A 14,614-nucleotide genomic window follows, 5' to 3' on the forward strand; every position below is an offset into this window, starting at 1 on the left:
CTGTGAAGAAACTGGTCTATGCCTTTACAAGTCAAATGTGTGGATAAATGTTCTAAACATACAAATCCAAAGTGTTCTATAAATTCCCGAGGATCTTTGGAATGATCGGTATATGGACGGGAAAGGAATGGAGGGTCTGAGTGCAGGTAGATGGGACTAGGGGAAAGTAAGTGTTCGGCACGGACTTGAAGGGCCGAGATGGCCTGTTTTCCGTGCTGTAATTGTTATATGGTTATATGAATTGGATCACATACAGGCATAAGAGATTAGTTTAACTTGTGTTTGGCACAGACATCGTGGGCTGAAGGCCTGTTCCTATCCTGTACTGTTTGAGGGTTTCTCTAGTTCTGGATCTAATCATCCAAAATGTAATGACCGGCTTTCTTAAAGGATCTTCAGTTTAGTTTCGGAAACTGTCCCTTCGGCCCACCGAGTCTGCGCCGAACAGCCATCCCCGCACATTCACACTATCCTACACCCACTAGGGACAATTTAAATATATACCAAGCCAATTAACCTACAAACCTGTACGTCTTTGGAGTGTGGGAGGAAACCGAAGATCTCGGAGAAAACCCACGCGGTCACGGGGGGAGGACGTACAAACTCCGTACAGACAGCACCCGTAGCCAGGGTCGAACCGGGGTCTCTGGCGCTGCGAGGCAGCAACTGTACCTCGGCGCCACCGTGCTGCCCACCGATCTTTTGAGGTTGGGATCTCTGCGCAGTGACTTGTAAATCAGTTCAATGCACAGCCGTTTCAAATTGTTTGAACTCGTATATGTCTTTCATAGTTTTGTACACCCCCAGGTGCCATGTTGAGCTGAAGTGGGTTAAAACGGTAAGGCATTAATTAAAGGTAGACAAAAATGCTGGAGAAACTCAGCAGGTGAGGCAGCATCTATGATGCTGAGATTCTCCAGCATTTTTGTCTACGTTCGATTTTCCAGCATCTGCAGTTCCTTCATAAACTTTTAGGCATTGATTAAAGTTGGGTTTACAATCAATATTAAGCTATCATTTTCAGATATTGATTTTGTTGAAGATGATAGATGCAAAATGCTGGAGTAACTCAGCGGGGTCAGGCTGCATGTCTGGAGAGAAGGAATAGGTGACGTTTCGGGTTGAGACCCTTCTTCAGACTGAGAGTCACGAGAGAGGGAAACTAGAGGTTTCAAAGAACAAAGAATAATGAAAGGAATGAAGAGGATAAATCAAAGGCAGAAATTACATTTTGGTTCAAAATATCTTGATATTTGGGTCATATTTTGGATCTTGGGTCATATTTTGACCCAAAATATCCAGCCTGAAGAAGGGTTCCAACATTAAACATCACCTATTCCTTTTCCCCAGAGATGTTGCCTGACCCACTGTACGATCTGCAGAGATATTGCCTGCCTTGAAATACTTTAGCATGTTGTGTCTATATTTGGTGTAAACCAGTATCAGCAGTTACTTCCTGTTCAATGAGGCAGCATTGGTCCGACATCATTTTCAGAAAACCCAACATTGTTCTTTCTTGTTTAAGAAAGAATTGCAGATGCTGGGAAAATCAAAGTTAGACAAAAATGCTGGAGGAACTCAGCGGGTCAGGCAGCATCGGGTGAGGCAGCATCTTCTGAAGAAGGGTCTCGACCCGAAACATCACCTATTTCTTCGCTCTATAGATGCTGCCTCACCCGCTGAGTTTCTCCAGTATTTTTGTCTATCTTCGATTGTTCTTTCTTGGATCAGTTATCATTTGACAATGGGAAAGCAAAATAATGTGGAGAGACCTTCCTCTGTCTAAACCAGCATCTGCACTTCCTTCCTACACATATTAATTTTGTTGTTTTAAAAAAAAGAACAATGTCCACATTTCTCCTCTTGTTAGTCTATGCTGTGGAGAATTCTGGCATAGTCTACTCAGAAGGTAGAGACAAAATTCTGGAGTAACTCAGCGGGACAGGCAGCATCTGTGGAGAGAAGGAACGGGTGACATTTCGAGTCGAGACCCTTCTTCAATCTTCTCTCTCATGGCAACCGCCTCAAGCCTGGGCCCAGTGAACGGGGAGAGTTGTGACTCGAAGCTCTGGCAAGATGTGGCCATGCGCGAGTCACGGCGCCAGGTGGAAGAGGGCTCTGCCCGAGCCGGCTGCCTGCCCCTTTTCCGGGGTAAAGGGCCTGTGACCGGGTGGAGTTAGAGAGGGACAACGCGCTGTCCACGGGCGCCTGAGGGATTTGCGGGACCGCTGGGCACTGCGGGGGGTGGAACGCATCCTCAATAAGGATGGGGTAATAGTGATTTAATATTTAAGAATATTTGTTTATTTTGTATTATGGTGGTGGGTTTGTTTAGATTAGATTAGATTTCCTTTATTGTCATTCAGACCTTTCGGTCTGAACGAAATGCTGTTGCCTGCAGCCATACATGTAATAATAACAACACACAATAAACACAAATTAACATCCACCACAGTGAGTTCACCAAACACCTCCTCACTGTGATGGAGGCAAAAGTCTTAGAGTTACTGTCTCTTCCCTCCTCTTCTCCCTCTGCGCCGAGGCGATACCCCACCGGGCGATGGTATCAGTCCCGCGGTTCAAGCTCCGCGGCCCGGGGGTGGTCGAAGCTGCCGCCCTCCAGTCCAGCGGACGCAGCTGTTGCAACGGGAGCTCTGGAAAACAGGCACCAGCCTGTGACCTGCGAGCTCCCGACGTTGTCATCCACTGGCCCGCGGCCGAGCCCCGGATCCAGGTCGCCGCCGCCAGAACGCCGCCTCAGCCGCCGGAGCACCGTCTCCGCCCCGCACCGGGCCGCCCACACGGCAGCGTCTCAGCCCCGCACCGGGCTGCCCCCACGGGAGCGCCTTCCAGCCGGGACCCAGGCCGCTCACACGGGAGCGCCTTCCAGCCGGTAGCCGTGTCGCCCGCACGGGTGTGTCTCAGCCCCACGCCGTCCGCCCTCACCGGAGCGCCGCGTCATGCCGCTACCCGGACGTCGCCACAGCTCGAAGACGGCCAGCCTCGCGTTGGTGAGTCCTGGCTGGCTCTACCTCCGGAGCCTCGAGGTCGGTCGCAGGTTGGAGGCCACCATTAGGCCTCAGCTCAGACGGGGGAAGAGAAGGGGGATACGACAAAAAAGTCGCATTCCCCCGAAGGGAGAGACAGAAAGCCCTGTTTCCCCCCCCCCCCCCCCCACACACACATAACACCACCTAATAACCAAAACATTTACTAAACTAGACAAAAAAAACAACACAAAAAAGTAAAAACAGACAGACTGCAGGCGAGCCGCAGCCGTATCACAGCGCCGCCACTTCCGGTTTGTATGTTTGTGTGTGTATTTTAGAAACATGGAAACATAGAAACATAGAAAATAGGTGCAGGAGGAGGCCATTCAGCCCTTCGAGCCAGCACCGCCATTCATTGTGATCATGGCTGATCGTCCCCTATCAATAACCCGTGCCTGCCTTCTCCCCATATCCCTTGATTCCACTAGCCCCTAGAGCTCTATCTAACTCTCTCTTAAATCCATCCAGTGACTTGGCCTCCACTGCCCTCTGTGGCAGGGAATTCCACAAATTCACAACTCTCTAGGTGAAAACGTTTTTTCTCACCTCAGTCTTAAATGGCTTCCCCATTATGCTAAGACTGTGGCCCCTGGTTCTGGACTCCATTGAAATAATAATCTGCCCCCTTGCAGCACTCCACTCGCCACTGCCTGCCATTCTGAAAAGGACCCGTTCACTCCTACTCTTTGCTTCCTGTCTGCCAACCAATTTGCTATCCACGTCAACACCCTACCCCCAATACCATGTGCTCTAATTTTAGTCACCAGTCTCCTGTGCGGGACCTTATCAAAGGCTTTCTGAAAGTCTAGATACACTACATCCACTGGCACCCCTTCATCCATTTTACTTGTCACATCCTCAAAAAATTCCCGAAGATTAATCAAGCGCGATTTCCCTTTCATAAAACCATGTTGACTTGGACTAATCCTTTTACTGCTAAATTTAGTAAATGGTTGATTAAAATTAATTTTGTTAAGTAATAAACAAAGGTGTGCTGTGTGTGTGTTTGTGTGTGCCTCAGGTTACGTGCGTTTCCGTGAGCAGTACCCTGAGCTGTTTGAGAACCTGACGCCAGAGGCAGTGCGCAGCACCATCGAGGCCGGCTACCCCGGCATCCTCACCGAACGCGACAAGTACGGCCGTGTGGTCCTGCTCTTCAACATCGAGAACTGGGACTACGAGGAAATCACCTTCGATGAGGTAATCGATCCCACGTCCGGTGTGAAGGCGCACAAAACATGCAGGTGCTGGGGATCAGAAATAAAACCAAATGTACAGGTGGCCCAGCGGTAGAGTTGCTGCCTCACAGCGCTAGAGACCCAGGTTCGATCCTGACTACAGGTGCTGTCTGTACAGAGTTTGTACGTTCTCCCCGTGACCTGCGTGGGTTTTCTCTGATTTCCTCCCACACTCCAAAGACGTACAGGTTTGTAGGTTAATTGTCCCTAGTGTGTGTAGGTCGTGTTAATATGCGGGGTGGGGGGGGGGGGGGGGGGGGGGGAGATTGCAACCGTCATGTGGTCCGCCCTGTTTCAACGAATGCAATCAACCTGGCGTGCACAATCAAATAAGATCAAATAGAACGTTGTCCTACAACTTTAGGCTGTGCGCGCCATACGCAAGAAGAAGAAGAATGTGCGGGGGTCGCTGGTCGGCACGGACTCGGTGGGCCGATAGGCCTGTTTCCGCGCTGTATCTCTAAACTAAACTTAACTAAACACTCAGCAGTCGGGAAGCCTCTGAGGAGAGGGAGTTACAGATTGAAGTCAGAAACCCTTCATTTTGGACCTGAAACTTTAACTATCTTTCTCTCTTCCCGGATGCTGCCTAACATGCGTCTAGATTTTATTTCTGACTCCTGCATCTTTATACGATGCCAGAATACCACAAAGAATATTTTCAAGCATTTGTTCCTATAAGTCTCACTGCCTTTCAGCCAACTGAGTCGACACCAACCATCAGCCGACCTTTCACACCACTACAATATTTGTATCCACCTATCATTTCCCAGATTTTCTCCCGCCCCCACCTCTCTTTTCCAGCTTTCCTCCCCCCCCCCTTTCTCCAATTAGTCGGAAGAAGTGTCCCGACACAAATATCACCTGTCCGTTCTTTCCACGGATGCTGCCTGACCCGCTGAGTTCTTCCATCAGTTTCTGTATTGTTGCATAGAACCTAGAACAGTACAGCACAAGAACAGGCCCTTCGGCCAACAATGTCTGTGCAAAACATGATGTCAAGCCCATCACTTATCTACCCGCCAGATATAACACATAATACAATCATGCATTGTCTTTCCGCTGACTGGTTAGCGCGCATCACAAGCTTTACACTGTACCTCAGTACACCTGACAGTAAAATAAACTAAACTATATCCATGTACCTATCCAAAAGCCTTTTAAATGGCACTAACATACCTGCTTCAACCACCATTCCAGCAGTGTGTTCCAGGCACTGACCGCGGGCTGGTTAGCATTAATTTTATTGACACCTGTACCGAGGTACAGTGTAAAGGGCCTGTCCCACTTTGGGCGACATTTGCGCGTCATTCACGCGACATCATTTACGCGTCACGTGCCGTGACGCGTAAATGATGTCGTGCGAATGACGCACAAATGACGCCCAAGTGGGACAGGCCCTTAAATAACCTTTCCTTGCACCTCTCCCTTAATATTTGTCCCTCTTGTTCAACAGCGATAGGGCAAACAAGAACAGCAATCCTAACTTATGTTCAGTTTAGTATAGTGTAGTTTAGTTTAGTTTAGGGTACACAGAAAAAGCTGGAGAAACTCAGCGGGTGCAGCAGCACCTATGGAGAAAACCATGCAGGTGCTGGGGTTCACAAATAAAACCAAACGTACAGGGTGGCAATAACGGTGGCGCAACGGTAGATTCGCTGCCTCACAGCGCCAGAGACCCAGGTTCGATCCTGACTACGGGTGCTGCCTGTACAGAGTTTGTACGTTCTCCCCGTGACCTGCGTGGGTTTTCTCCGATTTCCTCCCACACTCCAAAGACGTACAGGTTTGTAGGTTAATTGTCCCTAGTGTGTTAGTTTAGTTTAGTTTTGTTTAGAGATACAACAGGAAACTGGTCTTTCAGCCCCCCCCCCCCCCCCCCCCCCCCCCCCCCCCCCCCCCCCCCCCCCGAGTCCGTGCCCATCAGCGATCGCCCTGGTGCTAACATCATCCCACACACACTAGGGATATTTTACAATTTTATCAAGCTATTTACCCTACAAACCTTCACGTCTTGAGAGTGCGGGAGGAAACCGGAGATACCGGAGAAAACCCACGTAGGTTACGGGGAGAACGTACAAATTCCGTACAGACAGCACCCGCGGTCAGATTCGAACCCAGGTCTCTCCCGCTGCGCCACTGTGCTGCACGTGTTCTTGTCGTCCCCATTCGTGCTATCACCTACATGAACCCAGCATGATTTACACAACTCTGTGGAAACCAGTGCCCAATGCAAAACAGTGAACGCTACTTGTTAGTTGGCTGTTCGACTGTGGAAGAAGGAACTGTTCCTTCTATTGCATTGCACAGTCATCAGGACCAGGAGCCTTTGTTGATGCTTGATATTGGCGCCCTTTGGAACGAGGCTTCGGTCAGCTTTGCTGGAGCTGACAGTAAGAGCTTTCTTCTGAATCAAAGAAGGATTGGGTGTGACACGAGACTTTCTCTCTCTCGTTAGATCCTTCGTGCCTACTGCGTGATCCTGGAGAAACTGCTGGAGAACGAGGAGACTCAGATTAATGGGTTTTGCATCATTGAGAACTTTAAGGGGTTTACGATGCAGCAAGCATCTGGCATCAAACTCTCCGAGCTGAAGAAGATGGTGGACATGCTTCAGGTGAGTGTCGGGATGTTACTGCCAGAAGGGCTGGGAAATCCAAGGAAAAACATGGAATTTTGGGGTTTTTTCCATTTTCTTTTAAGTATGAATTTAAATTCCTTTGTTTTGAACAAATAGGGCAAGTAGAGGCGGCACGGTGGCGCAGCAGTAGAGTTGCTGCCTTACACCCCTGTCCCACGGTACAAGTTCATTCCAAGAGTTCTCCCGAGTTTGCCCTGATTCAAATTTGGAGATTTATGGTAATGGCCACTCGTCGGTACTCGGGGCTCTCGTGGACATTTTTCATCATGTTGAAAAATCTTCATGAGTCTTCCCATACTTACCTGCCATTAGCGAGTCTTCCCGAGTACCTGCCGTTAGCGCTAGGAGACGTCCCCGAGTTCCGACGTACCCACTACATTCATTCTCTGTGCTTACCACGAGTTTGATTTTTTTTAAACTTGGGAGAGCTCTTGGAATGAACTCGGACAGGGCTATTACAGCGCCAGAGACCTGGGTTCGATCCTGACTATGGGTGCTGTCTGTACGGGGTTTGTACGTTCTCCCCGTGAGCTGCGTGGGTTTTCTCCGAGATCTTCGGTTTCCTCCCGCACTCTAAAGACGTACAGGTTTGCAGGTTAATTGGCTTGGTACAAATGTAAAATTGTCCCTAGTGTGTAGGGTAGTGTTAATGTGCGGGGATCGCTGGTCGGTGCGGACTCGGTGGGCTGAGGGTCCTGTTTCCGCTCTGAATCTCTAAGCTAAATAAGTTTGCTCCACCGTTGAATAATCCATGTGTGGTCTGGTCTTGACCTCAACCCCACTATCCCGCTCTCTTCCTGTATCTTTGGACATCCATGGATGTCAAAGGTCTGTCAACCTCTAAGGTAGACAAAAGCGCTGGAGAAACTCAGCGGGTGCAGCAGCATCTACGGAGCGAAGGAAATAGGCAAAACCCAAGTCCAAAACCCTTCGTAAGACTGATGTGGGGGGGGGGGGGGGGGGGGGGGGGGGGGAAGAAAGGAGAAAGGAAGAGGAGGAGCCCGAGGGCTGAGGGAGAGCTGAGAAGGGGAGGTGACAGCAAGAGCTACCGGAAATTGGAGAAGTCAATGTTTATGCCGCTAGGGTGCAGACTGCCCAAGTGGTATATGGCCCTCCCTCTGTTAACCTCTGCTTTGAATATATTCAGTGATCCACATCCACCGCTCTCTTCAAAGTTCAGCCTCTGAGAAGCAATTGCTCTTCATCTTCATCTTCACTGGGTGACACTTCTTCAGAAATAATATTCCCCTTCCTAGAGTTTCAGAAAAGGAATCATCATGGAGGCAAACAGCACGGAAACAGCCACTCTGCCCAACATCCTTGCCAACCAAGGTGCCCCATCTAAGCTAGCCCTCTTTGCCCATGTTTGGCCCAAATCCCTTTAAACCTTTCCTATCTATGTACCTGTCCAAGTGTCTTTTAAATGCTGTTACAGTACCTGCCTCATCTACCTCCTCTGGCAGCTCGTTCCATATATCCACATTATTTGGAATGTGGGAAGAAACCGGAGCATCCGGGGAAAACTCACGCAGTCACAGGGAGAACGTGCAAACACCATACAGACAGCACCCGCCATCTGGATCAAACCCGGGTCTCTGGCACTGTAAAGGGCCTGTTCCACTTTCACGACCTCTGCCAAGTTTGCCTTTGACTCATACTCGCAGCATGGTCGTCACGAGGTCGTAGGAGGTCATAGGAGGTCGTAGCAGGCCGTGATGCTAGTCGTAGGTACTCGTGGCATCAAGTAGGTCGGGGCGTTTTTCTAGCCTGATGAAAAATGTTCACGATTAAAAAAGTTGGTGAATTAGGTCATGAATGTGGGACAGGCCCTTAAGGCAGCGACTCTACCGCTGCACCACCGTGACACCCACTAATCCCATTTGCCTGCAAATCTCTCTACATCACTTTAGTCCAAGCAGCTATCACTTGCCTTTTTAATGTTGTCGTGATATCTGCCTTTACAACCTCCCCTGATAGCTCATCTCAAATATTCACCACCATCTGTGAGAAAAACGTACATCCTCAAATCTGCTTTATATAGTATTTCTCCTTTCTAATCCTAAATGTGTACCATCTGGTTATAGACACCACTGCCTTGGAGAAAAGATTCTATAAACCTCGATAAGCATGCAGGTACAGCAGGCAGTGAAGAAAGCGAATGGCATGTTGTCCTTTATAACAAGAGGAATCGAATATAGGAGCAAAGAGGTCCTTCTGCAGTTGTACAGAGCCCTAGTGAGACCACACCTAATTTGAGGAAGGACATTCTTGCTATTGAGGAAGTGCAGCATAGGTTCACAAGGTTAATTCCCGGGATGGCGGGACTGTCATATGCTGAGAGAATGGAGCAGCTGGGGTTATACACTCAGGAGTTTAGAAGGATGAGAAGGAATCTCATTGAAACATATAAGATTGTTAAGGGTTTGGACACGCTAGAGGCAGGAAACATGTTCCCGATGTTGGGGGAGTCCAGAACCAGGGGCCACAGTTTAAGAATAAGGAGCAAGCCATTTAGAACGGAGACAAGGAAACACTTTTTCTCACAGAGAGTTGTGAGTCTGTGGAATTCTTTGCCTCAGAGGGCGGTGGAGGCCAATTCTCTGGATGCTTTCAAGAGAGAGACAATAGACAATAGACAATAGGTGCAGGAGTAGGCCATTCGGCCCTTCGAGCCAGCACCGCCATTCAATGTGATCATGGCTGATCATCCCCAATCAGTACCCCGTTCCTTCTCCCCATATTCCCTGACACCGCTATTTTTAAGAGCCCTATCTAGCTCTCTCTTGAAAGCATCCAGAAAACCTGCCTCCACCGCCTTCTGAGGTAGAGAATTCCTCTACCTCAGACTCACCACTCTCTGTGAGAAAAAGTGTTTCCTCGTCTCCGTTCTAAATGCTTACTCCTTATTCCGATTATTCCGAAAAAAATCACATCTCCGTCGATGTAAGAAATTGAAATCAGTTTCCCCCAGCCCCTCCCCCCCCCCCCAGGACAGATTTGGAGGGATATGGGCTAAACACAAGCAGCTGCGACTCGTGTCAATGGGATATGTTGACCGGTGTGGGCATGTTGGGCTGAAGGGCCTGTTTCCACCCTGTCTGACTTTACAACAGGACATTGGAAAAGATCATCCAGTAACCATGTCTGGAGAGCCAGTGCTTTGCTGAAGGCCGACATTGGTGTTAAAATTCACCATTGGCTTCAGTGCATCAGGACCGCTGAAGACCAACTCAGAGAAAGAGTGTTTGATGGTCAAGACCTCAAACCCAGCACAAACCTCATGGACTTCCTCAATACATCTGAGACCTGGACCTCAAAGCTCCATGGAGGTTCTGGCAATTTAGATTAGCATTAACTTTGGAGACACGGCAATGAACCAGGCCCTTCGGCCCACCAAGTCCATGCCAACCATCTTCGATCAAGTTACTTCAAAGGATCTTCTACAACCAATGTGGATGTTTTGATTTTCTTTATTTATAAAACCATACCTCGGCTGCTGAGCGATGGGATATTTTGTCTGTCACCATTCGGTAGTTCCACCGTAAGTCATATAAGTATACGCAGCGCAGACGAGGAAACTCTGCGATTAATTTGATTATTTCACGTTGGTTCCTCTCTCTAGGATTCCTTTCCTGCTCGGTTTAAAGCGGTACACTTTATCCATCAGCCTTGGTACTTCACCACCACCTACAATATGGTCAAGCCTTTCTTGAAGGGCAAACTGCTGGAGAGGGTAAGTACAGAACTCAATGGCACTGAATGTTCCTTTAAACAGTTTTAGTTTAGTTTAGAGATACAGTGCAGAAACACCGAGTGCGCGCCGACCAGCGATTCCCGCATATTAACACCATCCTACAAACACTAGGGACAATTGAAGGGTCTCAACCCGAAACGTCACCTATTCCTTCGCTCCAGAGACGCTGCCTCACCCGCTGAGTTTCTCCAGCATTTTTGTCTACCTGCCAAATATATCAGAGGTGTGAATGTCGACAGTTCTCAGGTGCATATTGCAACTGGTGCTGGCTCAGAGTTTAATGTTACAGGATGCTAGGATGAGGGGAGCAGGATGTTTGCTAGGTTTCAGCGTGCAGAGACTGGAAGATGGGGGGGCTGGCCAGGAGAACCAGTGGCGGGAGCAAGTCCGCAGATGTTACAAACTGGAAGAAAAGAGCCGACACAGTGGCGCAGCGGGTGGTACTGCTACCTCACAGCGCCAGAGACCAATCCTGACCGCGGGTACTGTCTGTGTGGAGTTTGCACGTTCTCCCTGCGGCTGCCTGGGTTTTCTTCAGGTGCTCCGGTTTCCTCCCACATCCCACACACGTGTGGGTTTGTAGGTTAATTGGCTTCTGTAAATTGCCCCCAAGTGTGTAGGAAGTTGATATGAAAGTGGACCAATGTAAAACTTGGTGGGCTGAAGGGCCTGTTTCCATGTTGTGTCTCTACATTAAACTGAACAAGACACAACAGCAGCTGAGCTGAGACATCTGTGAAGACAAATAGTAGCAGGTGTTAGAATTTGTCCGTCTTGGTGATAGATATAGGTTTATGTTTATTATTGTCACATGTAACGAGGTACAGTGAAGAGGTTTGTTTTGCATGCTATTCAATCCAATCAGATATACTATACATAAATATAATCAGGTCAAACTCAATACCAATAGGTAGAGCAAAGGGGAAGATACAGAGTGCAGAATCTTGGTTTCCCCAACTTTGGGTGACCCATGCATCCTCTCTCTCCATCCCTCCCCCACCCAGTCATACCAGCTTCATCATTGTCTTGTTGTGTCTCATTGTCTGTAACTTGTTTTCACCTAGCTCACTGCTAACAATGGCCTGTTTCCTTATCATCTTTACTTTTTTGCATATCTTTCATTCATTTGTTCTACATCTCTCCATCACCATCTATATCTCTCGTTTCCCTTCCCCCTCTCAGTCTGAAAAAGGGTCTCCACCCGAAACATCACCCATTCCTTTTCTCCAGAGATGCTGCCTGAATGAATGAGGAGAGGATGTTTCCACTAGTAGGAGAGTCTAGGACCAGAGGCCACAGCCTCAGAATAAAAGGGCGTGCCTTTAGAAAGGAGATGAGGAGTAATTCCTTTAGTCAGAGGGTGGTGAATCTGTGGAATTCATTGCCACAGGCGGCTGTGGAGGCCAAGTCAATGGATGGAGTTTGATAAATTCTTGATTAGTACAGGTGTCAGGGGTAATGGGGAGAAGGCAGGAGAATGGGGTTAGGAGGGAAAGATAGATCATTCATGATGGAATGGTGGAGTAGACTTGATGGGCCAAATGGCCTAATTCTGCTCCTTTAACATGAACATGAACTTATGAGTAGCATATGCCTTCTTTGCCACTCTATCTATTGGTTTGATTGCACCTGAATTATCTAAGACGATAAATCACCACCAATTACTGACACAAAATGCTGGAGTCATCAGCGGGACGGGCAGCATCTCTGGAGAGAAGGAATGGGTGAGGTTTCGGGTCGAGACCCTTCTTCAGACCCAACTCGAAGCGTCACCCATTCCTTCTCTTCAGATGTGCTGCCTGTCCCGCTGAGTTACTCCAGCAGTTTGTATCTATCTTCAGTGTAGACCAGCATCTACAGTTCATTACTACTCAATAATCACCGATCATTTCTTCCAGGTGCATGTGCATGGTGAGGAGCTGGAATCGTTTTTTAAGGAAATTGATGCTGATATTCTCCCAGAAGAATTTGGAGGGAGCCAGGCGAAATACAACGGCAAAATAATAGCTGAGAAAATCTTCGGCACTGAGTCGGAAGATACTGCCCTATAAGCACCACAAATGGCATTGAGAGAAGCCTTAAATAGGGGGGGGGGGGGGGGGGGGGGGGGGGGGGAATGAATTGCAAACTGGGTACCACAGGATTTGGTTTTCAAAAAGCAACAACAAATAAAGAACTGCAGATGCTGGATATCTGAAACAAAAACAGAACATCCTCTTAGTTTAGTTTATTTTAGAGATACTGCGCAGAAACAGGCCCGGCGAGTCCGCAGCGACCAGCGATCCCCGCACACCAGCACCATCCTACACACTTTAGGGACAATTTAATTTTATACCAAGCCAATAAAGCCTACGAACCTGTACGCCTTTGGAGTGTGGGTGGAAACCAGAGCACCCGGGGAAAACCCACGCAGTTCACGGGGAGAACGTACAGACAGCACCCGTGGTCAGGATAGAACCCTGGTCTCTGGCGCTGTAAGGCAGCAATTCTACTGCTGCACCACCTATTTCGCAATGGTTTGTGCAGTGATTGTGGAGAGGGGAGCAGAGTTAACATTTCAGGTCAATGAACTTCCAGCTGTTAACCAGTTGAAAGTTATACACCTGAAATTTTAACTCCATTTCTCCCTCCACTCCTGATCTGCGAATAATTTTTTCAAAACTGTCCGAATAAAGCATTGCACGGTTCAACACGAGCTGTCCCCAATTCTCATTGTGTAACTGACTTTATTCCACACTGGAACCAGCTCTCGGCTCCTTTATCGTCAAAGTTAAAATCAGTAGAAACACACGTGTTGCTATGAAGGCAAAGCGAATGTTACATCACAGGTAGATAGGGCGGTCAAGAAGACTATTGGCCTTCAACAGTCAGAGCATTGAGTATAGATAGTACACACAAGAAGCTGGAGTAGCTCAGCGGGCCAGGCAGCATCTCTGGAGAAAAGGAATAGGTGACGTTTCGGGGTTGAGACCCTTCTTCAGACAGAGTCAGGGGAGAGGGAAACGAGAGATATGGAAGGTACATAGAACAAATGAATGAAAGATATGCAAAAAGGAAGGCGATCAAGGAAAGGTGGAGCCCACAATGGTCCACTGTTGGCTGTGGCGTGGGTGAAAATGAGTTACAGACAGTGAAACGCAACAAGGTGACATAGTACAACGGCTAGCGTGTGGGAGGAACAGTGAGCGAGGGGATGTACATAGCAGTTGTACAGTCATGTTGTATTTGTACAAGACATTGGTGAGGCCACATTGTGTTCAGTTTTGGTCACCATGGTATAGGAAAGGTGTTGTCAAGCAGAACAAGGTGCAGAGAAGATTTATGTGGATGTTGCCAGGACTCGAGGTCCTGAGCTACAGGGTTTAGCAGGCCAGGACTTTATTCCTTGGAGAGCAGGACAATGAGGGGTGATCTTATAGAGGTGAACAAGATCATGAGAGGAATAGATCGGATAAATGAAGTCTTTTGCCCAGAGTAGGAGAATTCAAAATCAAGAGGACATAGGTTTAAGGTGAGGGGGGGGGGGGTAAATCTAATAGGAATCTGAGGGGTAACCTTTTTACACTGGGCATGGTGGGTATATGGGATGAGCTGCCAAAGGAGGTAGTTGAGGCAGGTACTATTTTTACGTTTAAGATACATTTTTGGACAGCTGTATGGATAGACAATAGACAATAGGTACAGGAGTAGGTCATTTGGCCCTTCTGGCCAGCACCGCCATTCAATGTGATCATGGCTGATCATCCACAATCAGTACCCTGTTCCTGCCTTCTCCCCAGATCCTCTGACTCCGCCATCTTTAATAGGTTTAGAGGGTTATGGGCTAAGCGCGGGTAGTTGGGAAAAGTGTGGATAGGGCATGTTGGCCGGCATGGGCTAGTAGGGCTAGTAGGGCTGAAGGGCCCGTTTCCATGGCAAAACACTGCTTCAC

The 14,614-nt window shown here is 48.3% G+C and overlaps 1 protein-coding gene across 2 annotated transcripts in view; it reads left to right on the forward strand.

The window, feature by feature from the left end:
• rlbp1 (retinaldehyde binding protein 1) overlaps window positions 1–12,908 on the forward strand; it is a 47,730-nt gene extending 34,822 nt beyond the window's left edge. The window contains exons 5-8 of one of the 2 annotated variants that reach the window (XM_033050350.1): window positions 4,072–4,250; window positions 6,747–6,905; window positions 10,552–10,662; window positions 12,582–12,908. In XM_033050350.1, the coding sequence (XP_032906241.1) occupies window positions 4,072–4,250; window positions 6,747–6,905; window positions 10,552–10,662; window positions 12,582–12,734 (602 nt within the window). In that variant the 3' untranslated portion in view covers window positions 12,735–12,908. The remainder of the gene's footprint in view (window positions 1–4,071; window positions 4,251–6,746; window positions 6,906–10,551; window positions 10,663–12,581) is intronic. The other variant, XM_033050351.1, reaches the window with a different exon arrangement.
• The last annotated feature ends 1,706 nt before the right edge of the window (window positions 12,909–14,614 follow it).

The sequence above is a fragment of the Amblyraja radiata genome, chromosome 34 (assembly GCF_010909765.2).
Source record: "Amblyraja radiata isolate CabotCenter1 chromosome 34, sAmbRad1.1.pri, whole genome shotgun sequence".
In the NCBI taxonomy this organism is placed as follows: domain Eukaryota; kingdom Metazoa; phylum Chordata; class Chondrichthyes; order Rajiformes; family Rajidae; genus Amblyraja; species Amblyraja radiata.